This window comes from Peromyscus maniculatus, chromosome 1 (genome assembly GCF_049852395.1).
Source record: "Peromyscus maniculatus bairdii isolate BWxNUB_F1_BW_parent chromosome 1, HU_Pman_BW_mat_3.1, whole genome shotgun sequence".
Classification (NCBI taxonomy): Eukaryota; Metazoa; Chordata; class Mammalia; order Rodentia; family Cricetidae; genus Peromyscus; species Peromyscus maniculatus.
Window position 1 is genome coordinate 110602442 of NC_134852.1, and position 19947 is coordinate 110622388.

At 50.7% G+C, this 19947-nt stretch overlaps 2 protein-coding genes across 4 annotated transcripts in view; one reads left to right on the forward strand and one right to left on the reverse strand.

Annotated features, from left to right (window-relative positions):
• Xrra1 (X-ray radiation resistance associated 1) overlaps positions 1-9387 on the forward strand; it is a 75521-nt gene extending 66134 nt beyond the window's left edge. For both annotated transcript variants that reach the window (XM_006982155.4, XM_042279776.2), the window contains 7 exons: positions 2571-2664; positions 3361-3476; positions 5516-5857; positions 7488-7686; positions 8276-8391; positions 8531-8636; positions 8943-9387. In XM_006982155.4, the coding sequence (XP_006982217.1) occupies positions 2571-2664; positions 3361-3476; positions 5516-5857; positions 7488-7686; positions 8276-8391; positions 8531-8636; positions 8943-9202 (1233 nt within the window). In that variant the 3' untranslated portion in view covers positions 9203-9387. The remainder of the gene's footprint in view (positions 1-2570; positions 2665-3360; positions 3477-5515; positions 5858-7487; positions 7687-8275; positions 8392-8530; positions 8637-8942) is intronic.
• Positions 9388-12108: 2721 nt separating this feature from the next.
• The window catches only part of Rnf169 (ring finger protein 169), a 63307-nt gene continuing 55468 nt past the window's right edge, over positions 12109-19947 (reverse strand). For both annotated transcript variants that reach the window (XM_076548179.1, XM_076548170.1), the window contains exons 5-6: positions 18963-19062; positions 12109-18383 (exon numbers count right to left, since the gene is read on the reverse strand). In XM_076548179.1, the coding sequence (XP_076404294.1) occupies positions 17199-18383; positions 18963-19062 (1285 nt within the window). In that variant the 3' untranslated portion in view covers positions 12109-17198. The remainder of the gene's footprint in view (positions 18384-18962; positions 19063-19947) is intronic.

Consider the following 19947-nt stretch of genomic DNA (forward strand, 5'->3'; position numbering starts at 1 on the left):
CTCATACCCACACACCATCACCACACCCTCAGGAGCCTCACTGCCATGCTCTGAGCCACAGCTGGACTTCAACCATTCATTACAACCTTTAGTTGATTAGTCCTTACAGCAGATGTAGCCCTGGCATGGACCACAGCTGGACTTCAACCATTCATTACAACCTTTAGTTGATTAGTCCTTACAGCAGATGTAGCCCTGGCATGGACCACAGCTGGACTTCAACCATTCATTATAACCTTGGACCACAGGTGAGCCGGTGTCTCACTCACCCTGGAGATGCCCTGCTTTCCAGAGAGCTCCCCAGGACATCCCTGAGACCGGAGTTCTCTGCCAGCTTGCCTGACTTCTTCCTTTTGGGGTAGCACTCCCTCATCTTGTGTCCTCATCATGACTGTCATTTTCCTGTGTGACAGTTAACCCCAGCGCTGTGGTGGTTAGCTCTCGTCAGGTCCTGGCACAGACCGTCAGGCTCCACTTGTTTAAGTGCTAGGCTTTGTTCTGCTTACTCGTGTATCCTTAGAATCCAGAACAACTGGATGCACAGTGGGCTCCCAGTAAGTCTTCATGAGTGCTGCTCGCAGCTCACCGCAGACACAGCTGCATGTGTTGAAGCGAGTGAGTGGTTTACCAGAGGTACAAGTCTGCCTCCAACAGAACTTCTCTCCCTAAGATGTTCACTTTAGAAGTATTGTGTCAAAAGCAAACAGTCACTTTAACTCAGACTTTAACCAGTACTTATTTAGCTCATAGATTGGATTGTTACATTGTCTTTAACCCAGTGAGGTTGCGCAGAAATCAGAGGTTATCACTGAAAGAAGTGTCTCTCTGATGTCATGTGACTCACCCTATAGGGAGCAGCTAGCCTGGGGCCAGATTCTCCTTGCCAATCAGCCAGAACCCTGAGTCCGTGCCTTTCAGCTAGGGCTTGGCGTCACAGAACATGTAATACACATACATCCTAGGTGCCACTCAGCTCCCTTCGGATTTTAACTATACACAGGATCTTCTATCTTGACTGAATTAATTTACACTTCCACTCTCCATCTGAAGTGCTTGTCTCTCATTGCCTCATTTACCCAGAGGCTTGGGCCATCCTGGGCTACCATTACATATACCACAGGCAACTCTGGAGACTGAGCCTCCTTCTCTGGACACAAGTTTTTTGTAACGTGTTTTCAGCATGCTGGGCATGCGTTCTACCACTGAGCTACATCCCCAAGCCCGGCATTTTTTTTTTTTTTTTAATAAAGGGCCAGATGATATATCAGTCTGCTGTAGCTACTTAGTTCTGCAAAGGCACTATGACCACAAAGGAGAAAGATTGTGATCTATTAAAATATGAGTGAGCAGACGGCTTGGTCAGCCTCTGGACGGAGTGGCTTTTGTATTTCCGGGTACATTCAACAAGGATAGCGTTTCATGGCGTGTTAAAATTATACAAAATCAAATTTCAGAGTCCATAAATAAAATTTTACTGGAAAAGAAACACTCTAGCTATTGGCTTGTGACTTGTCCAGGACTGAGTCAGGAGCAGAGAGTCTGTCCTGACACTTGGCGCCTGGCTCTTCACAGGAAGCTTTTAGTGGCCTGTGGTCTAGAGAATCAGCATTGGCTAGCTGAATGAACAACCATGAGAGATGCCATTTGCTCCAGGGCAGTCCAGTGAGGATCCAGGAGCCAAACTGAAGAGTCTGTCGTGCCCCCCCCCACCCGGGGCCTCCTGTGTCCCTGCATCGAACCCCACTCCAGGCTCCTCTGGTTCCACCCCACTGCTGTCCTCACGTTCTAGCTACTCTGCTCAACAATGCTTGTGTAACTTTTGTCATGCAGTCTGCTAAGTGCACAGGGCACTGTAGCCCCTGGCCCCAGCCAGCCATGAGGTGTCCCTTGCCGTGGCTCAGCTCCATCCCACTGATAAGTGGGCCCCTGGCCTCTGGTGTTCTTCACTCAGTCCATTGGTGCTTAGGGCTGATGGCAAGGAATACCAGGAGTACTACCGATGGAATGCTGGAGTGTGCAGGTTTGCCATGAGGAAGACCGTTATATCCAAAGCCAGTGCTGGTCTACCCTCAAGGCTCTTCAAGACAAAGGCTTTTTGACTGTTTGGCCACCAGTACCCTTGGTGTTCTCATATCCAGTGTGGATAAGAGAGAGATTTTAAAGATGCAGCAAGGGGGCAGCAGGGGGCGGGGGGCGGGGCTGGAGAGATGGCTCAGCTGTAAAGAGCACCATGTGGCCACTCACAACCAACTCTAACTCCAGTTCCAGGGAGATCCAACACCCTCTTCTGGCCTCTGAGGTCACTGCACACATGTAGTGTACAGACATACATGCAGGCAAAACACCCATACACATAAAATAATAAAAAATATTTTCAAACAATGAAGCAGTGGTGGCAGAATCTTTAGACAGGAGGGCAAAGTGTCTGGGCCCAGGCAGGTGATGGTGCAGGGATAAGGCATTGCCTGCTGTCCATCACTCCCACATCTGTTCTGCAGCCGCCCTTGCTAGCCAGCCCCTCCCACCTGGGTGGGGAGTACCAACTAACGTGTCCCCTGCACTTGTTCCAGATTGCAAAGGAGGATGCGGTCTTGCCAGCGGCTCTCTTCCCCTCCCTCTGTGAGCTTGTCTTCCACAACAACCCTCTGGTGGCACACACACGAGGTGGGTGGCCACAGATCTGTCCCCGGCCCAGTGCTCAGGGTTAGCCCTAGGACCCTCGCTCTCACCTTAGACGCTAGGCTAAACTTGCTGGGGGTGGGGGGGGTGGGGTGGGGTGCGAAGGGGAGGCTCAGCTACCCTGGAGAATGGAGCTCCTGCTTTGCACCTGCTGCCCCAACAGCGGCCATGGCAAACAGGCATCATTAACCTCAACAACTCTGGTGGACACCAAAGTTCACAGTGGTTATGATCTGTTCAAGGTCACTCAGGGGGAAAAAACCTGGGAATTTGGAATTCTCTAGCCCTTACTTGAGCTCTATAAGCTGCACCCTGGTTGCAGAGCAGGGCTGTGTGGCGGGCACAGCTGCAGGGCAGTCTCTGCCGGCATTGTGAATGCAGTTCTGTTGTGGAGCCCACCATCTTCTGGCCCAGACCTCACAGCTGGAGGTGTGTTAGAGTCCCGGGCCTGTTGTCACACCGGTGGGGGGCTAAGCCTTGCTGCACTTCGTCACCATCACTGTCGCCTCTGTGTGCCACTTTCCTTGCTCATAGAATAGGAATAATATGGCGCCAACTTCCTGTGGTTGAAAAGAGCAGTCCAATCACACTAACACATACGAAGTAACGGAACAGTGCAAACACACAGTAAGCCCCGGGGGATACTAGCTAATCGTCATCTTTTTCCCTTCACAACACCAGGGATCCCACCGCTGCTAAAGAGCTTCCTCCAGGAACGCCTGGGCATCCGCTTAGTTCGAAGGAAACTGGTAAAATCTAAACACCATATTTTGATGCCTCGGAAGGAATCACGAAAGGTAAGCCTTCCAACAGGGCCCTAGCCCCGGGGAGGTGAAGCCTATTTTCACATACACACTAGGTTGGGCATGAGAAGACGCCTCCCCAACCAAACCTGGACGCTCTCTCTCCATTGACTCGTGTGCCTTCTTCCTTGTTAGATACAGCTAGAAGCAGGGTGGTAAGATGGAAGGCCCCAACAAGAGGAGGGGTAGCCTTGGAGGTCACTAAGTCAGTGACCCCCTAATTTAGAGAAACTAGGGCCAGAGAATTGGGGGAGAAATCGGCCTTCAGGTTAGACCCATCAATGTCCATAGCTGTCTGAACTTGGCAAGAGTTTTGATCGTGGAGCTGCTGCTTTCTCAGCTCTGGAGCCTCCCAGGGCTGCTGAAAGGGCTGGATGAAGGGAGGCATGAAGCCACACCGGAGAGCCCAAGCCCTTAGCCACACATGCTCCTGGTGAAAGTTACAGCTCTGGGGTGTCAGAACTGGATACACAGCCCCTGCCACAAGCAGGCTGAATTCTCTCACTCCCAGCAGGTTCTTAGCCTCACCTCTGGGGACCATGAATTAGTAATTACCATCCTCTTGATCTGAAGCAATTTCAAACAATCTGCGAAAAGCTCCCGTCTCCTAATGCGGACATTGCTGGTCCCCCAGGGAAGACACATCTGTCCCTCGCCATCTGCTCTGTGGCTGCTTCTGTCTGGCCAAGCTCTTAAGCTCTCAAAGGAGGAGAGCAGAGTTTAAAGCCAGAAATAGAAATTCCTAGGGTTTCTGTGGCCTGCTCTGAGATCTACCACCTCCCTGCGCACCCGCCATCTGGCAGGGGAGGATGTTCATGAGCTAGATGCTGGGTACAGGCCTCTGTCTCCTAAGTGGTCCATGGCGGGTCCTCCACGGAGCACTCACACCTCTGCCCTCACTCTTCTCCCAAGAAAACAGGCTCGGCTCACCAAGTACAAGTCAGTGTTGGGTTCAGGGTGCCCTCACCCCTCCTCCTGTTCAAGGGTCTGAGTAATTGAGGTCTTAATAAACACAGTACCAGCTGGTGAGAAACAGAGCACTAGGGTACATCTAGGCACACACACCACCTGACCCCAGAACATGGCGTGGGCCTAAAGCCGGCTGGGATAGCAGTCTGTCTGCAGTGTGCTGAGAGGTGGAGCTACCCACGTAGGTCATTCCTTTTCCTCCTCAACTCCCTGAACAAAGGCTACAGGCCCTGTTCAGGCATGGACAGGACATCGGGCCACCAGTGAGGCAGGGGTGAAGACTGTCAGTTCACCTGTGGGAAGGGACTAGGAAAGTAGAGTACGCTTGAGGAAGTCTTTCTCCAGTGGCCCCCCATCTCCCACCCACAGGCAGATGGAGGGAGACGCTGCCCCTGCCATGCTGGCAAGGGCTCCTGGTGGGTCAAAGCTGCCTTTCCCCTGTGACATGGGTTCCGGATCCATCCCCTTCAGGCTGCCATTCAAAACATGGACTCCTCACTTATCAAAAAAAAAAAAAATTCTTAAAATGAAACTTACTTTAGAAAGGAGTGGTCCTTCCCACTCCTCAGATGGTGGATCCAGGCACAGGCTGGGCAGGGCCGTCTGCCCTGTTCACAGGGAAGCAGCTTCCAGGGATCCAGCTGTGTCTCAGAGCGCATGCTCCCAAGTGCGGTCCAGGGTCTTTCTACTCTAGTCAGTCTGTAAACCTTGACAAGAGGGCACACCAGCCCCGCCTCCTCGCTGTCACCCCCCCCCTACCCCCCCCCAGGAGACAGTGCAGGAAAGATGGTGAGGGCCCTGCCAGTTAGGTAGCTCCACAGCTCCTGAGAAACTTGGCTCAGGAAAACTTGGCAGGGCCACCACCATCCCCTTTAGGAATCCCTGAGGAAGGTGAGAGCCACCGTGGTGGATAGAGGGAAGCTGTCCTCTGTGCAGGGCACATGTGACGGCCTTCCTGCCTGCCCAGACTGCACACGGCCCTCTATGCAGCCATCTGAGACTGGTGGGGCCCAGGACCCCTCCTAGCTATGGATCCCATCTAACCCAGCCTTTCTCTTCTGCAGGTGAAAACTCACGTCCCCAAGGTGTCAAGGCATTCTCTGGTCCCCCACCACATGAGCTTGACCCCGGACAAGCCTCCCTCAGGTCTCATGCTGGAGCCAGAGCCAGGCGCTGAAGCGCTGCCCTCTCCCGAAAACACCTCTCATGAGGCGCTGCTGGCCACAGAGGCCTCAGAAGGCACTCCCCTGACTCACCGGACCTTTGTGCCGATGCCTCCCATCTGCTCCGACTCCACTGTGCACAGTGAGCCGGGGTCCCACCCGAGCCGTGCGGCTGCCCTCTTGAGCCCAGAGCACCCATCAGATGAAGATGCCAAGAGTACGGAGTCCATCTTCCTGACCCAGGTACCTTTCCCCAGGGGCCTCCACCCCTGGCTGCAGTGTCCTCAGGTCCCTGCTCTGAGCTCCTGGCACTGCCTTGGACTGCCCAGGACGGGCAGGGAAACCCGAAGGCCGTGCAGCTCTCAGGGACCCCTGATCAGGGCGACCCAGGATCTAGCAGTCCAGCGGCACAGCCAGCATCTCGGATCTCCCTGGGATGTGGTGCTGGCCAGTTTGCAGAGGGCTGTCACTGCTGCCTTTGCTAAGAGTTATCTCACTTCTCAGGCTGCCCTGGGTCCTGGCAACCAAGATGGCGTAGCTACAGGTTCCACCTCCGGGGTGCTTATGGTCTAATGGGAATGCTGACAGGAACAGCACTGGCCGTCTGTGCTGAGACTGGGGGAGCCCAGGGACCAGCCCTGAGGAGGGATGCCTCTGTCCAAACCAGGATGAGCGCTGTGCTTCTCAGGCCATGGGGACCTTAGCAAGGTGGAGATACTGGCAGAGAGAACAAGAAGTGTGGTGCAGGAGGAGCAATTCAGACAAGGTTTAGGAACCATGGATATCCAGTATCAATGCAGTAGGGGGTAGAGCAGGGGTTCTCAACTTGTGGGTCATAACCCCTTTGTAGTTGAGCAACCTTTTCACAGAGGTCACCTAAGACCATCAGAAAACACAGATATTTACATTATAATTCATACAGTAGCAAAATCAGTTACAAAGTAGCTACAAAAATCATTTTATGCTTGGGGGTCACCACAACACAAGGAACCGTATTAAAGGGTTGCAGCATTAGGAAAGTTGAGAACCACTAGTGTTCAGAAAGGAAATACAGATTGAACATTCCCAATATGAATGAATCAAATCCTAAATGCTCTGAATTCTGAAAATTTTTTAAGTGCCAACATGTTCACAAGAGGAAAATTTCGTATCATGAAATTTTGTTTCACGCATAAAATCACTTGATATATGAAATTACCTTAGGGCTATGTATATAAAATATACATAAAACATAAACAAATTTTACATGTAGATATGGGTCCCATGCCAAGCATCTTATCTTGTCATGTAAATATTCTAAAACATAAACATCCTTCCCCCAGGCATTTCATATAAGGGCTGTTCAACCTCCATAAGGCTAGAAGAGTTGGCAGGGTCCCCCAGAACATCCCAGCATGGGATAGGGCTTCCTGTATTGTATAAAAACCATTTGGGTAGGCCAAAGTGTACCTGGTTTACCTCAAAGCAAGAATAAAGAATACAAGACAAGCATCCTCAGCATGGCATGTGAAGGTCCTTCACCTGTGTTACATCACTCTTGGAGTGTGCCATGCTGTTTCTCGGCTGCCCCTGCTGCCAGCCTTTGTCACGGCCTGCAGTCCAGGCCTCTATCCGCTTTGTCTGGGAACAGCTCTCCCGGTTCTCCAAGCCTGGGCCCAGACTAAGGAACCACTTCCTGTGGAGTTTTCTGGCTGGCTTGGGAACTCCTCTGAGGTTGCGCCGGTTGGCCATGGCTTCCTTCTCCTGTTGGCACACATCACCTGTGGTCAGCCTCCCCCACGCCTCAGTTCTCCCTGTATCAGGGCCCAACACTGCAGGCTGTGCAGAGCCCATGCTGGGATCCGCCAGGGAACGTGTTTTCTTCCCGGCACAGGTGAATGAGCTGCCACCCTCCACCGTCCACAAGGAAAAGTTAGAGGCGAAGGAGAGTGACCCAAAGAGGCCATTAACTGCACCCAGAGAGGCCAAGAGGACGCGGAGGAAGCACCCGTCTGCCTCTGTGCACAACAAGTACTATGGTTATGAGGAACTGCTCACAGCCAAGCCTGACCCAGCCTTCGTGGAGCCCAAGGGTATGTCAGCGCCGGGGGCGCCCCTCAGCCCAGAGCGGGCCAGGCCAGGCCAGGGTCGGTGCTGCCCTCCATCTGGATGTCTGTCAGGGGCTTCTTAGGGCACGGCAGCGTCGCTACACTTCACTGAACCTTCAGTGCTTTGGGGTCATGGTTTTTCAAAGACCGGCTACATTAGCCCAGTTGCCCACCGTGGGAAATTGCTCACAGAGAAGGGTTAATGACCAAACAAAGCCAGGTTCCTGAGCTCTGTCAGCCTCTGTAGAGGCCCAGTAGACCATCCCACCCCCCACCACCACTTGGTTTGGGGGAGCAGAGGCAGTGCCCTCTCGGCTATGATTCTATTTACTCTGATGTGCCAACAGTATCTGTGCCTCCAAAAGAGCCTGGAGCCGGTCTCCCGGGAGTCACCCTGTCACGTGACCCCACATCAGGCTCTGAGCTCAGGCGGACATTTCACTCAATGAATGGTGAAGCATTGGGGGGAGCCGATGAGGGAGCTCTGGGAATGACTTTCTTGGGCTCCGCAGTCCTTTTCCCAGCACTAAGCGGGGTCAGGGATTACACCTGTTGCTGCTGCCTTCTCTGCTAGGCATCCAGAAGAATGCACAGGCCCTGCATCGCATGCTGAAGCAGCCGCTCATCTGTCGTTCCTCCAAGCCCAGGCTGGACACTTTCCAGAAACCCTACGTCCCCAAGGAGAAGCGGGTAAGCACCTCAGCCACTGACTGCTCCTGAGTTCTGAGGTCTCTGCAGGACCTTGGGACCCTGAGGCCTGGTTCCCAGCACTCCCTACTGCCTGTGGCAATGAGTGCATGAAGTGACAGACCTCTCTACCTTGTGCCAGGCTGGGAGGATACCAATTCCACCCCCACGGAAGACCCGAGCGCAGCTGCTGGATGACATCCTCATTCGCATGCGGGACCCTCGGAACGTCACTGAAGCTCCACTGGGTATGGTGCCACTGTCCTACCAGGGCAGGTGTCAGCGGGGAGGACTGGTGCGAACCTAGAAGGGAGCACGGAAAGCAGGGAGCGCTGGGGATGTGGGGATTTCTGAGCCATCTACGGTGTGGGTGTGTGCCGGTGGGCGGGCGGGCAGGCAGGAGGCTCCCCTGTCACCAGGCACCTTCGGAGTTTGAACTGAGGTATGACTTCCCACTGTCGGGGCTGGACTGCTTCCACCCACCAATATGCTTTGTGCATCTCTGGGCCTGGGGAACCGGGCGAGCCTGGCGCTGTCCCATCTCGTCCCTGCAGGCGCCGTGCTGCAGCGGCGTGCCCAGCAGCGCCTGGTGAACCAGAAGCAGTACCGGGAGGCCAAGAGGCTGCTCAAGGAGTTCCGTGCGCGCTACAGGCAGCTGGTGCGCAGCTCGCTGCGGACTGTGTTCACGGCCAGCCCGCCGCCCAGGCCGCCCACCCGCCGCGCGCTGAGCGCGGGCCAGCCCAAGTTGGGCCGCTTCCTCGAGTTCATGGACGAGTTCTGCCAGGACACCACGGCCAGCGACTCGAAAGAGTAGAGCTACGCACCGCCCTCCCCAGGGGCTATGTGCCCTGGACCGTGCCCAGCCCTGAACAGAGGGGGCTTGGGCTCCATCTCGCTTCGTGCTCAGCATGTGGAGCTCGGCAGGACCTCGCCTCCGAGCCCGGCCAGGCTGCACCTGGTGGCTGGCCCAGCAGCAATAAAGACTGGTGCATAGAGCAATACTGTGGGTGCCAAGCATTCTTCTTGGAAGCCAGGCCAGGGCCACAGTGGTGGTGTCACTGAGGAAAAAAATCTCCAATGATTCCTGCATCCCAAGAGGGCTAGGAGAAACCCACCCGAGTAGCTCATGACAGCTGAGACAGAGGAGTAGCATAGAAAACTCAGAAGTGCGCTGCAGCCAGCAAGAGGCAGGGTAGCAAAGCAGAGGGCCAGAGGCTGGGGAGACAGATTTCCTGGAAGGAACGTTTTCCACTGTGAGGGTGACAGAAGATGGAATGGTCGGTCCCTTTTGAGATATGGCTGGTAGATGAGGGGAGGGGCTAGTTTCCCAGGGACCTATAATCCAGGACACAGGCTGAAGGCAAGAACACAAACATCGGGGCTGGGCGGGCACCCCGGTTCATAATAAAGCAACATTCTGGCCAAGGCAGACTGGGGCTGCTGCATTCTTGGTGTGTGCCCAGTAGGCAGCACCTACCCCAGAAGGATCTGGAGGAGTCCACCGGGGCTATGCTGTGTGGGACCTAAGACTTCTCCCCTGGGGATGGCAACTTCAGATCTGGGCAGCAGACCTGCAGTCCCTAGGGTCTAAGTATGCTTCTTGATCCTCAGCAAGGCAGCCTCCCCAAATCCAAACTCCAACCATTTGCATATTATTGAACTCAACTTCACAGACTCATGTAAATAGCCAGTTAAGCGCTTACATGAAGCTGTGATCATACTCAGACATACACATGCATGTACCATCACTACACAGGCCACACCAAGTGACAAGAGTATAGTTAGCCCATTTAGACGCCTGACAGATACAGGTGATGCAGTGACCTACAGCAGCAGCCACATTCGGAGCATTTGTGGTTGACTTGCTAGATTGGATTTATAGGAGTTCCAAAGCATCCATCTTTCCTTTATTGTTAGGAAAAGCCACCCTGACAGTCACACTGTCAACCCACCAGGTTCCACTTCTGGAGAACCCCCGAGAGTGCTCCCTTCAGCCAGATGTGTTCCTGCCACATATTCTCAAGAATGGACCTACCTACCTACACACACACACACACACACACACACACACACACACACACACACACACACACACACACACACTGTTCCAACCTAGCTTCTTGTAGTCACCCCAGTAATGGAACTGACTCAGAGGAAGCCCCTTTGTGGGCAGTTTTGATGGTTATGTTAGAATGGACTGTGTAGCCTATCTGCCTAAGTCCCTCAGTTCCAGCTCTGCCCTTTGTACCCCCATGGCAGCCCCTTAACCAGTGTGAGGGCATTCCAAAGAGGGCACACTTGTCTGGGCAAAGCACCACTTTCTCTCAGGTGAACAAGCTGGTTGTCTCTCCTTACTAAGTTTCTTAACTTTCTAAATTCCTTTGGCTTCTTACCCCAGAAGCTGTTTACAGAGTCCAGCATGAGCCTTTTTCCAAACATGTAACAAAGTGTTGCAACTGAACCCCAAGCTGGAAGCCACCATGTAGTACCCCAACTCTGCTACTATTCTAGTAAGACTTGATGACTGGCAACTCATGTTTTTCATCTCCCCCCACACACACACCCTTGTATTTTCTGACAGGGTTTCATGTAGCCCAGGGTAGCCTCAAACTATATAGCCAAGGATGACCCTGAACTCCTGATCCTCCTGCCTCCATACACTCGATGCTGGGATCACTCTTAACTTTCCGCTTCAGTTTACGTGTCCTTCAATCTTCCCAAACTGAGCTGGCTAGTCACCCGAGACACTAATGAGGAGCAATCTGGAAGTTGGTGAGGCTTTGGGAGAACCGAGAGATGGAAGAGCAAACTGTGCTCACATCTGGAATTAACTCAGAATTCCACAGGACAGTAGGTAAAGTGGGAAGACAGCCTGGTCACTGGCCCCACCAGTTCCAGTCCAGACAGCAACTGGAACCACACTGTTGGCCAAGGCCAGTGGTAGAGCTTTGCACTGTGAAGTTAGCTGAGGCCACAGCAGCAGCAGAGGCAACCAGCAGCCCTGGAGTCAGAGGGCCCAGCACCTAGGCTCTGGAGGTGCAGCCAGGGCTGGAGTTCCTATCTGTAAAGGAAGCCCAGCATTCCTAGTTACAAGGGAATGTGTAGTGTACCGCGCCTTGCTACGCTAGGGACCAAGTGCCGAGTGCTGTTTTCAAGACTCCACCTGGCTGCATGTTCACTTTAAGCACTCTCCCTTGAAGGCCTTGTGTAAAGTGACTTCAGAGATCCCGCATGCGCTGGCAGAGTCTTCCAGGGTCGCTTTCTGAGTTTAAGAGAAACAGGTTAACATTTGTTCCATGTTCTGTGAAAAACTCATGTCAGAGGTTTTTTCTTTTTTTCTTTTTTTTTTTTTATGACTTTCTGAGCAATGGTTCCAAAGAAGAGCATTTTTAACAATCATATTTCTAAGTCCAGCTGTAAGATGCAAGGACAGTGGCATCTCCCAGTCATTCTTTACTCAAACTTGGGTCTTCAGAGAAGTTACAATGGTCTCAAGAGGTCAGGAAACTGTAAATACCAACCATTAGAACATATAAATTGGTAGACTTGTTCCCTGTGGAGATCCCACCCCAGTGCCTTCCCACTCTTTCTGAATGCCCAGGTAAGGCTTTCCATCCCAGGTACCTCCCCGGCCCAGGACAGCACCCAAACAAACACCTGCCTTAAGCTTAGTTCACACTGTCAGACGCAGCACTCTAGAGACTAACCAGAAGTAGACTGTTTGCTTTCATGAGTCTGCTTTACTGCATTTTCAACTTGGGCCTCGCCTGGAACAGGCACATACACACATTGAAGAATGCACTTTGGTACTGTTTTAATCACACATCATCCCACTTGATTCCACACCATTTCACTGTGGTAAAAGCATCCCTTGACAGGGCATACCTTGTCCCAAGTCCTCTGCCAAAAGGCTCTTTATGAGTCAAGGGGGTACAGACAGCAGTGGCAGTCCACCAGGATGCAAGGCCCCTTCTCCGATCCTAATGTAAACAGGTTGAGTAAGTCACAACCACTAGACCACAAGGAGCTATAGCAGGTTGCCTAAAACCAAACAGACAACCAATTTATATTTCTAGTGGAAAGGTTCGGCTCTTGGCTCTTAATACAACTATATTTGTACAGTTAAGAGTAAACAGTGTATCAGGTGCAAAAAGAAAGGGGGGGACACCCACTAGTTGGCATTTCAACTAGTCACTTCCTGTCTTGCATAGTATCTGTTATCTTGCTTTGCTGGAGGCTTCGGGCTCATGGTCATGTCTGATGCAAACTGGGACCTGCCAGGCTGCACTGGGGGCACAGCTTGGAGGGCAAGTGCCAGCCAGGGAGAAGTGACTGCTGCTACAGGAGTCTGGCACCAGGAGGAAGCTCCGCCCTGCACAGCCTGACACCCAAGCCTGCACTGTCTGTGCTCACACTCAGCGTAGGAACGAGACAGCAAGCTGACCTTAGCATGACTTTGCTACACCAGAAAGGGAGGGGCCTGTTCAGAGCCTAAGGTCAGCACTCACACATTCCTGGGAACAAACTTAGGAAACACAAAAGTACACTTTCCCCTCAGAAGAAACACTGGCGAGACACAGAGCAGTCTGTTCACGTGGGCTTGGTGCTTCTTCCACCAGCCCCTTTGACTAAATTGGTAACCTCTGTGTATCCACATCTCTTCTGCAGAACAGTCCAGAATGCTGCAGACTAACCACAGGCAAAGGAGCATTGCTGGGTCATCAAAGAGAATCTGTGCAGCAGCCTTGTCCTCAAAATCTGCTCCCTGCCCTACCGGCTCATAAGAACTTTAACCAGCTCCCTTCTTTCTAAAGGCTAAATCTAAGGAGCATTCTCTGGTAGATGAGGAAAGGGCTGGCTAAGAAAGATTTAAGACCCTAAGGAGGTCGATTTTGAAAGAAACAGCAAAGGCTATGATTAAAATAACTACAACAAAATTCCACTCATTACTTAGCTCACACTACAGGGTTTTCCCTATTAAGTACCCTATTTAGTATGGGTGTATTCGGGGGAATATAGGTACATCTTCACTGAAAGAAACAAAAGAAAAAGCCATTCTCAAACCTCTGTCACTCGGGTGTCCCCTTCATTCACAAATTGTATAACTCATTATTATTCAGCCCTAGAGAATAACAGCAGAAACCAGAACAGTGGATCTTCATTTCAAGAGGGGCTAGGGCTGGTCCAGCTTTAACATCCCATGATGATAAGCTAGCCTCTACCCTCTCCTGATGGCTCTCCACTTCAGTGACAAGTTAGGAAGAAGAAACCCCAGGTCACTGCCAGTTCTGGTGAGAGGTCAGCTTGGGGAATGCATTAGGAGGCCCCTCAAGTGAAGAGTGGGCTTCTCCGGCCCGATCAGTGACCCAGACCTGCCTCATTTCTTAGAACTTGAGTAAATGCAGCTTCTGAACAGAGCAACTGTTCTATAATCACTGCAGGAGAAAATCCATTCTTCCCTGGAAAAGTTACTTAGGAAATGGAAGAAGCAGAGTTAATCAAACTCATAAATACTGATGAGATATGGAAAATGTTACCGGTGACAGGCTGAGTGCTCGATCTCCTGAGCAGGACCATTGAAGAGCATTGCTATAGATTAAATGGCCTTCCAAAGATATTAACGCACCCTCTAGCCGAACATATGTCCACACACACTGCACGAGACAGGCCCCCCAACAACAGGGTCTAGCTTGTGGTCCAGCACACTGGGGTGGTCTAAGACTCAAAAGTGCCTACTGAATGAACAAAGCCTTTAGTCAGCAGCTTCCCATTTAGTCAGTGGCTAGTTTGTAACCAGACAATAATTAATTAAATAGCTTTACTCTCTGAGGGGCATCTTACCTTAAAAAAACAACTGAAGAAAAAAAAAGACATTTATGACCAGTACATCCTCCATACAAAAAATGTTTTGGGTTTTTTGGTTTGTTTCTTTTAATAAATGAGGCCAATTAAGAAAGGATTCCTGGACAAGCCTCAGCCAGACTTAACTTTTTTTTTTTAAAGGTAACTAAGGGACAGAAGTCAGTTGCTGGCTGAGCAATCCCTGACTTGACGACAATCCATCCAGATGACTTCTTCCAACAGGTACAGTCAGCCGCAGGGTTACCTCTCCGGAGAGCTGTCAAGCCCTCCTGAGGAATGGCAAGACGCACCGTCCTGTTCCTCCTCATTTCCTCTTTAATAAGAAAGGGAAACAAGCAGAATGCTTACACACAAGGGCATGGCGGAACACGGGCAATGTGTAGGGTGGGCAGAACTGCAGTGACTTGTGGGCAGTATTGATTTTGTGAAATCTCTTTCGTCTAGCTCACCAACCATTCTATTTGTCTCTACTCGTCAGGAATCCATGTCAACAACTGTAGCTGCGATGGGGATTTTCAGAAACAGTGTTCAGGTTTCAACGACTAAACGAGAGAGCATCCTGCATGTTAGTAGTTTTCCATCTTCGAAGCTGAGTGGACTAAAAGAAGGCCTTTCCTCCTCACGGGAAACTCGCTGCCTCCTCTTGGAGGAGCACTGCTCAGCAGGAAGCACGGGGACCCACACTGCAGCACAGCTGAGTCTCACTGGGGGGCAGGGACAGCCACAGCGGGCCCAGAGTCTGCAACACTCGCTCAGCAGCAGCTGCACCTGCAGCCCACACCTGTCACCACCACTGCGCACACTCTCAAACCAGGGTAGTAACTAGGGGCAAGGGGATATTTAAAATATATATTTCTCATCTAGTAAAAATATTTTATCTTTTCACCAAAACCCAAAATTAATTCCAACTGAAAGTGTTTTTCTACTGATTAGCGACATATAAAAGGGTGGCATGTGGAAAAATAAGTGTCTTTGCTACTACCCAGGAAGACTAGCCCTCCAACAGTAATTACTAAGATCATAAAGGGAATATATGAAGTGGCAGGCATTTCAACGTTTTCTCTAATGGAATCTCCTCGTATCTGCAGACCAGGGCCAGTTCTCCTTTTTGGGACATTAACATGCCTTTAGCAGCCCCTAAAGCCTTAAGTTGCCTAGGACAAGAAGTAAAGTGGCATGAATATACAGGAATGAGACTGTTGCATGTCTGTAAAACATACACCCACACCCCAGGACTCACACAGGCTCCCCATCAGAGCAGCCTCTGAAGCCACCTATCTTGGTGATGGCCACACACATCCAGCATCCCCGGGAAGAGTCAGCTCCGAGCTGCAGAGAAAGTAACTCTGTCTGCTTTAAGGGACACCTTGCTTGGGACTCCACATGCTCCTTCCCACCTTCCTAGAAGCTTCAACCAACTTTGGGTTAATTCCAAATCTGAGGTTCTCCCTTCTAGAATCCCAAAAGACTGACATCTGCCCCCAGGAAACAGCACTACAGGTAACTACCCTCAGCTGCTGACTGTAGCTCTAGCTATTTCTAGACTGACTGTTTTAGAAACACTCTGATCAGAGGCAACTTCACTGGAGAACTATGCACTCTCCTGCTGGGACCTTTCAAGGGGTACAGAAGCTCTGGAGGGTTTGTTAGAATGCCAGTCAAATGACTATGGTAACAGCTCATACAGACACAGGGAATGCCAGCCCACCTGAGAGTCCCTAAAATCATATCATAATCCCTATTTTCATTGAGCCCAGAAGGGCAGAAGCACCAAGCACCACCAGGGATGCAAAAGACACACAGTGTCATCTGCTAAGAAAAATAAACCCCAAAGGTCCATGGGACTACATTTACCAGCTGCATCCAGCTAGATACCTTGTTTCCTCAATATGGAGTCTCAGCATTATCTTTGCCTGACTTTGGGGCAAGTTTTTCATGATTTTTAGACCAAAATTGCAGGTAGCCATTGCCAAGTGGAAAATAGTAGGGAAACCTCACCGTTATCTCACAGGCTAGGACTCCTGGGAAAACAGGAGCCTGTAAATGGGGTAGGTGAGTTCACTGCAGTTCTACGATTTATATCTCAGCAATGTTACAATCTCAGCAATGTTAATTGCTTCTAGGTGGGCTTCACACTGTCACACTCAGTGCCTAGCCAGTCTCCCTAGGTAGCCGTGGCATGCCCTTGGGTTGTATTTCCTTTGGGCACCCCGTGATTGTGGAGAATCCATGGGACTTGTGGCCAGGAGACACAGTGGTCAGCCTGGACTACACCACTTGGCAGTTGAGAGAGCCTGAACATCTGCACTGCAGCTTCATCATCCAGCTGACACCACTTACAAGTCAGGAAGAGCAAGTGTCAATCACACAGCATCAATCAAATGTCATAATTTAAACAGAGAATGTAAATTAGCTTCTGGAGACGCCAAAGTTCTAAGCTCAACTGACTTAGGTGTGTAGAGCTACACAGGGGTGACAAAGACGAACATGATCCCTTGTTTACCTCAGGTCTTCCACAGCACTGCACTGTTTGTCTCTGAAGAGTGCATGTCTACTGCAAGGCTGACTTAAACACTGCTCTGTTGTAAGAAGCCAGGGTTCTTATGAGTGTGAGAAGGTACTGTCTCCCTGCCATCTCTAACTCTGGCCACCATGTTCATGAATGAGGCCAATCCCAATCTCATTCCAAGTGGCTGCTGCCAGATTTGGGCCCAGAAGCCTTCAGAGTTGGCTCACTCAGGGGGTGAGGAGTATGGCCCAGATCCTAGAGAGCCAAATATGCAGACCCTTGGCTTTGATTACCAAGGCTCTGAAGCCTCAGAATCATATTAGACAGTGTTTTGCCATTGAAAGAAACTCAAAGTGAGAACATTCAGCTAGCTCTTTTGGATAAATGACTGAGGCCAAGGACCTCTGAAAAGCAGTAACACCACACTGTACAGTAAGTGCTACTTGGCTCCAGCCAGGCTGCTGGACCGTAAGAGATACTGATCCACGTTGCCTTTCCGCCGGCTCACAGTCCGCCTCTCACTGTCAAATATGCGCTGTGACTGCAGAGCCATCGGCTGGTCCTCTCCCTCCTGCTGCTGCCATTTCTGCCCCACCTCACGCAGCCCTGGCTCTTTGGGGGCCAGGCCCATGTCACTGCTGGGTGGTCGCAGTTTCTTAACACCATTTTGTTCCAAGTGCTTGGTCTTACAGCGCCTTTTCCGGCCCCTACGCAGGGGAGGAATTGGCTCCTCTCCTAGGCTGTCAATCAGAATGCCATTAGCCAGATCAAAATGACTGAGTGTCTTCAGCTGTTTCTTTGTTTTAAAGACCCCACCCAAAACATCACTTTTAGGTAGCACTGAATTAACTGCCGAGGTCTTCATGACTGTGCTTATGCAAGTTTTGTCTAATGTGGCATCTAGGGTGGACCTTGACTCCTCAAACTGCTCCCCTTCCAAAGAAGGCCCACTGGCTACTCCTCTGTACTCTGAGGAATGGCAGGTCTCCAGCAGGACGTCATGGCTCCTTTTTCTAACACAGTCCTGATCTACTTTTGTCTGGTTAACAGGAGGTAAATACTCGAGGGCAGTGGAGGTGGGCCCAGCACACTCTGAGAGCATCTGGGCCCTGGACAGTCTGGTACTTAAAGCCAGAGGCGGCCTCTCCTTGCTGGAATGGACGGCTTCCGAGCCTGGCACCTCCTCCCCTCCTTCAGGGGCCAGGGAGGTGAGAGTAGCTTTAGAAAGCGTCTTCTTGATCTGCCGCTCCTGGAAGATCTGTTCCCACTTTTTGAGGATCCGTGGACTAGCCTCGTAGGAAGTCTGCTTCTGCAGGCTTCTGTTCAGGTTTCGAGGTGTTGACTTGATGATGAGTGGACTTAGCACTCGGCCATCAGGGAGTCTCTTGGGAGGGGTGCATGGCGAGCAGACAATGGGCTTGAAGTGGTTGAGTTCTTCAGAGATGCTGTCGTTGCTTTCAGGGCTGATAGAGCGCTCTGGCTTATGCAAAGAAGCCAAGGACGAAAGGGAGCTGAAGGGCAGGCGCTTTTCTATGGTTAAGTCAGGGGCCGAGAGGCAGCGGTTGTTCTGAGTAGACAAGAGAACACCAATAATGGGGGTGGAGCCTGGAGTTATAGTTGTGACCTGAAAGAAATATAAAAGATTGTGTGTGTGTATTTTTCTTCACTTTTTGTACTGTTTATTTTTCATTTTTTAAAACTTGTGTATATGTATGCACATGTATGTGCAGGTGTCCCAAGAGGCCAGAGAGCATGTTGAATCCCCTGGAGCAAGAATTATGGGAAGCAGCGGCCTGATATGGGTCTGGTTCTCAGCAAGAACTGGTGTTCTCAATTGCTGAGCCAGCCCTCCAGGCGTCTCATGCATGTATTTGTTTCTACATAAGTCCTTTGGGTGGAGGGAGGACAGGGAAGGAAGGGAGGAAGGGTAATGTGCACCTGAAACTGGGGAAATTCCAGCCTTAAACACACACACACACACACCCCTGAAGGAGTTAGCAACATGAAAATTTCATGGAGATGGGGCTCACGGAGACCTTTAAAAAGGAGTCTATAATGGCTTAATATTCCCATCTGTCTACTAATTGGAAGCTTCCTATCTGTCTGTAGGATTCTTTCTCTGTGTACTAATATAACCTGCCTTGTGTGGGCTGAGGGGAGACAGAGGCAGAGAGCCCAGCGGCAACCTGAGCCTGAGGTGTACCTTGGCTCTGCTGGGCGGAGCTGCTCTGAGCCTGCTCTTCACTCTGTCCTGAACTGTGTCGCTGCAGCTCTGACTCCGCTGCACCTTGCTGTTTAGCTTCCTGAAAAAAGAAGACATAGTTACAATTAGTCCATACTGAGTGTAGAAAAGACCACAATCTCTTTTACCATTCTAAGCCACTCACCAAGAAAGACAATTCCCGTTAGTAGCTATAATAGAAAACGGGTTACTTATTAACCAAATGCCAGAGAAAGACAAGACACTTGTCTCCAGCCCCTGCCTGGGGAAGTAGAGAGGACATTCCCTCAGAAGGGTGTGTACAGCATGCAATTCCCTCACAAATAAAACCTGTTCTTCCTCTTAGACCCAAACCTCTTCTCAAGCAGTCTAAGGCAACCATGAAATGAAAAATGGAAGCACTTAGGAAGATGCACCACAATGTTCTGTGTTTTTATTTAGGGAGTCAAAATTAAGTGTAGTCTCTTGCTTAACCCCATTACATTTGAGTTTCTAAACACTCAAGTCCCAATGACTTAAGAGTCTTCCAGAACACATGATTTTTATCTTATGAATGATAACTTTACAATTTTTGTTTTACCTACTTTATGTGTGTGGGTGTTTTGCCTGCATGTATATCTGTGTTAACACATGCACACCTGGTGCCCATGTAGGCCAGAAGAGGGTGTTGGATCCCCTGGGACTAGAGTTACAAATGGTTGTGAGCTGTCAAGTGCATGCATCTAACCTGGGTCCTCTGGAAGAGCAGTCAGTGATCTTAACCACTGAGCCACCTCCTGAGCCCCTCTATTATGACTTACAAACCACACTCCACAGTATTTGTATTGAGTGCTGCAGTCCACTACATTATAGTGTGATAAATGAAGTAACAGAGAAGTTGTTATAAAGCTAAATTTCTAAGTCATTTGTTGTTGGTTTTCACCCTCTCAAGAGTCTTCTAGTTTAGGTTGTTACATCTGGGTCTTAG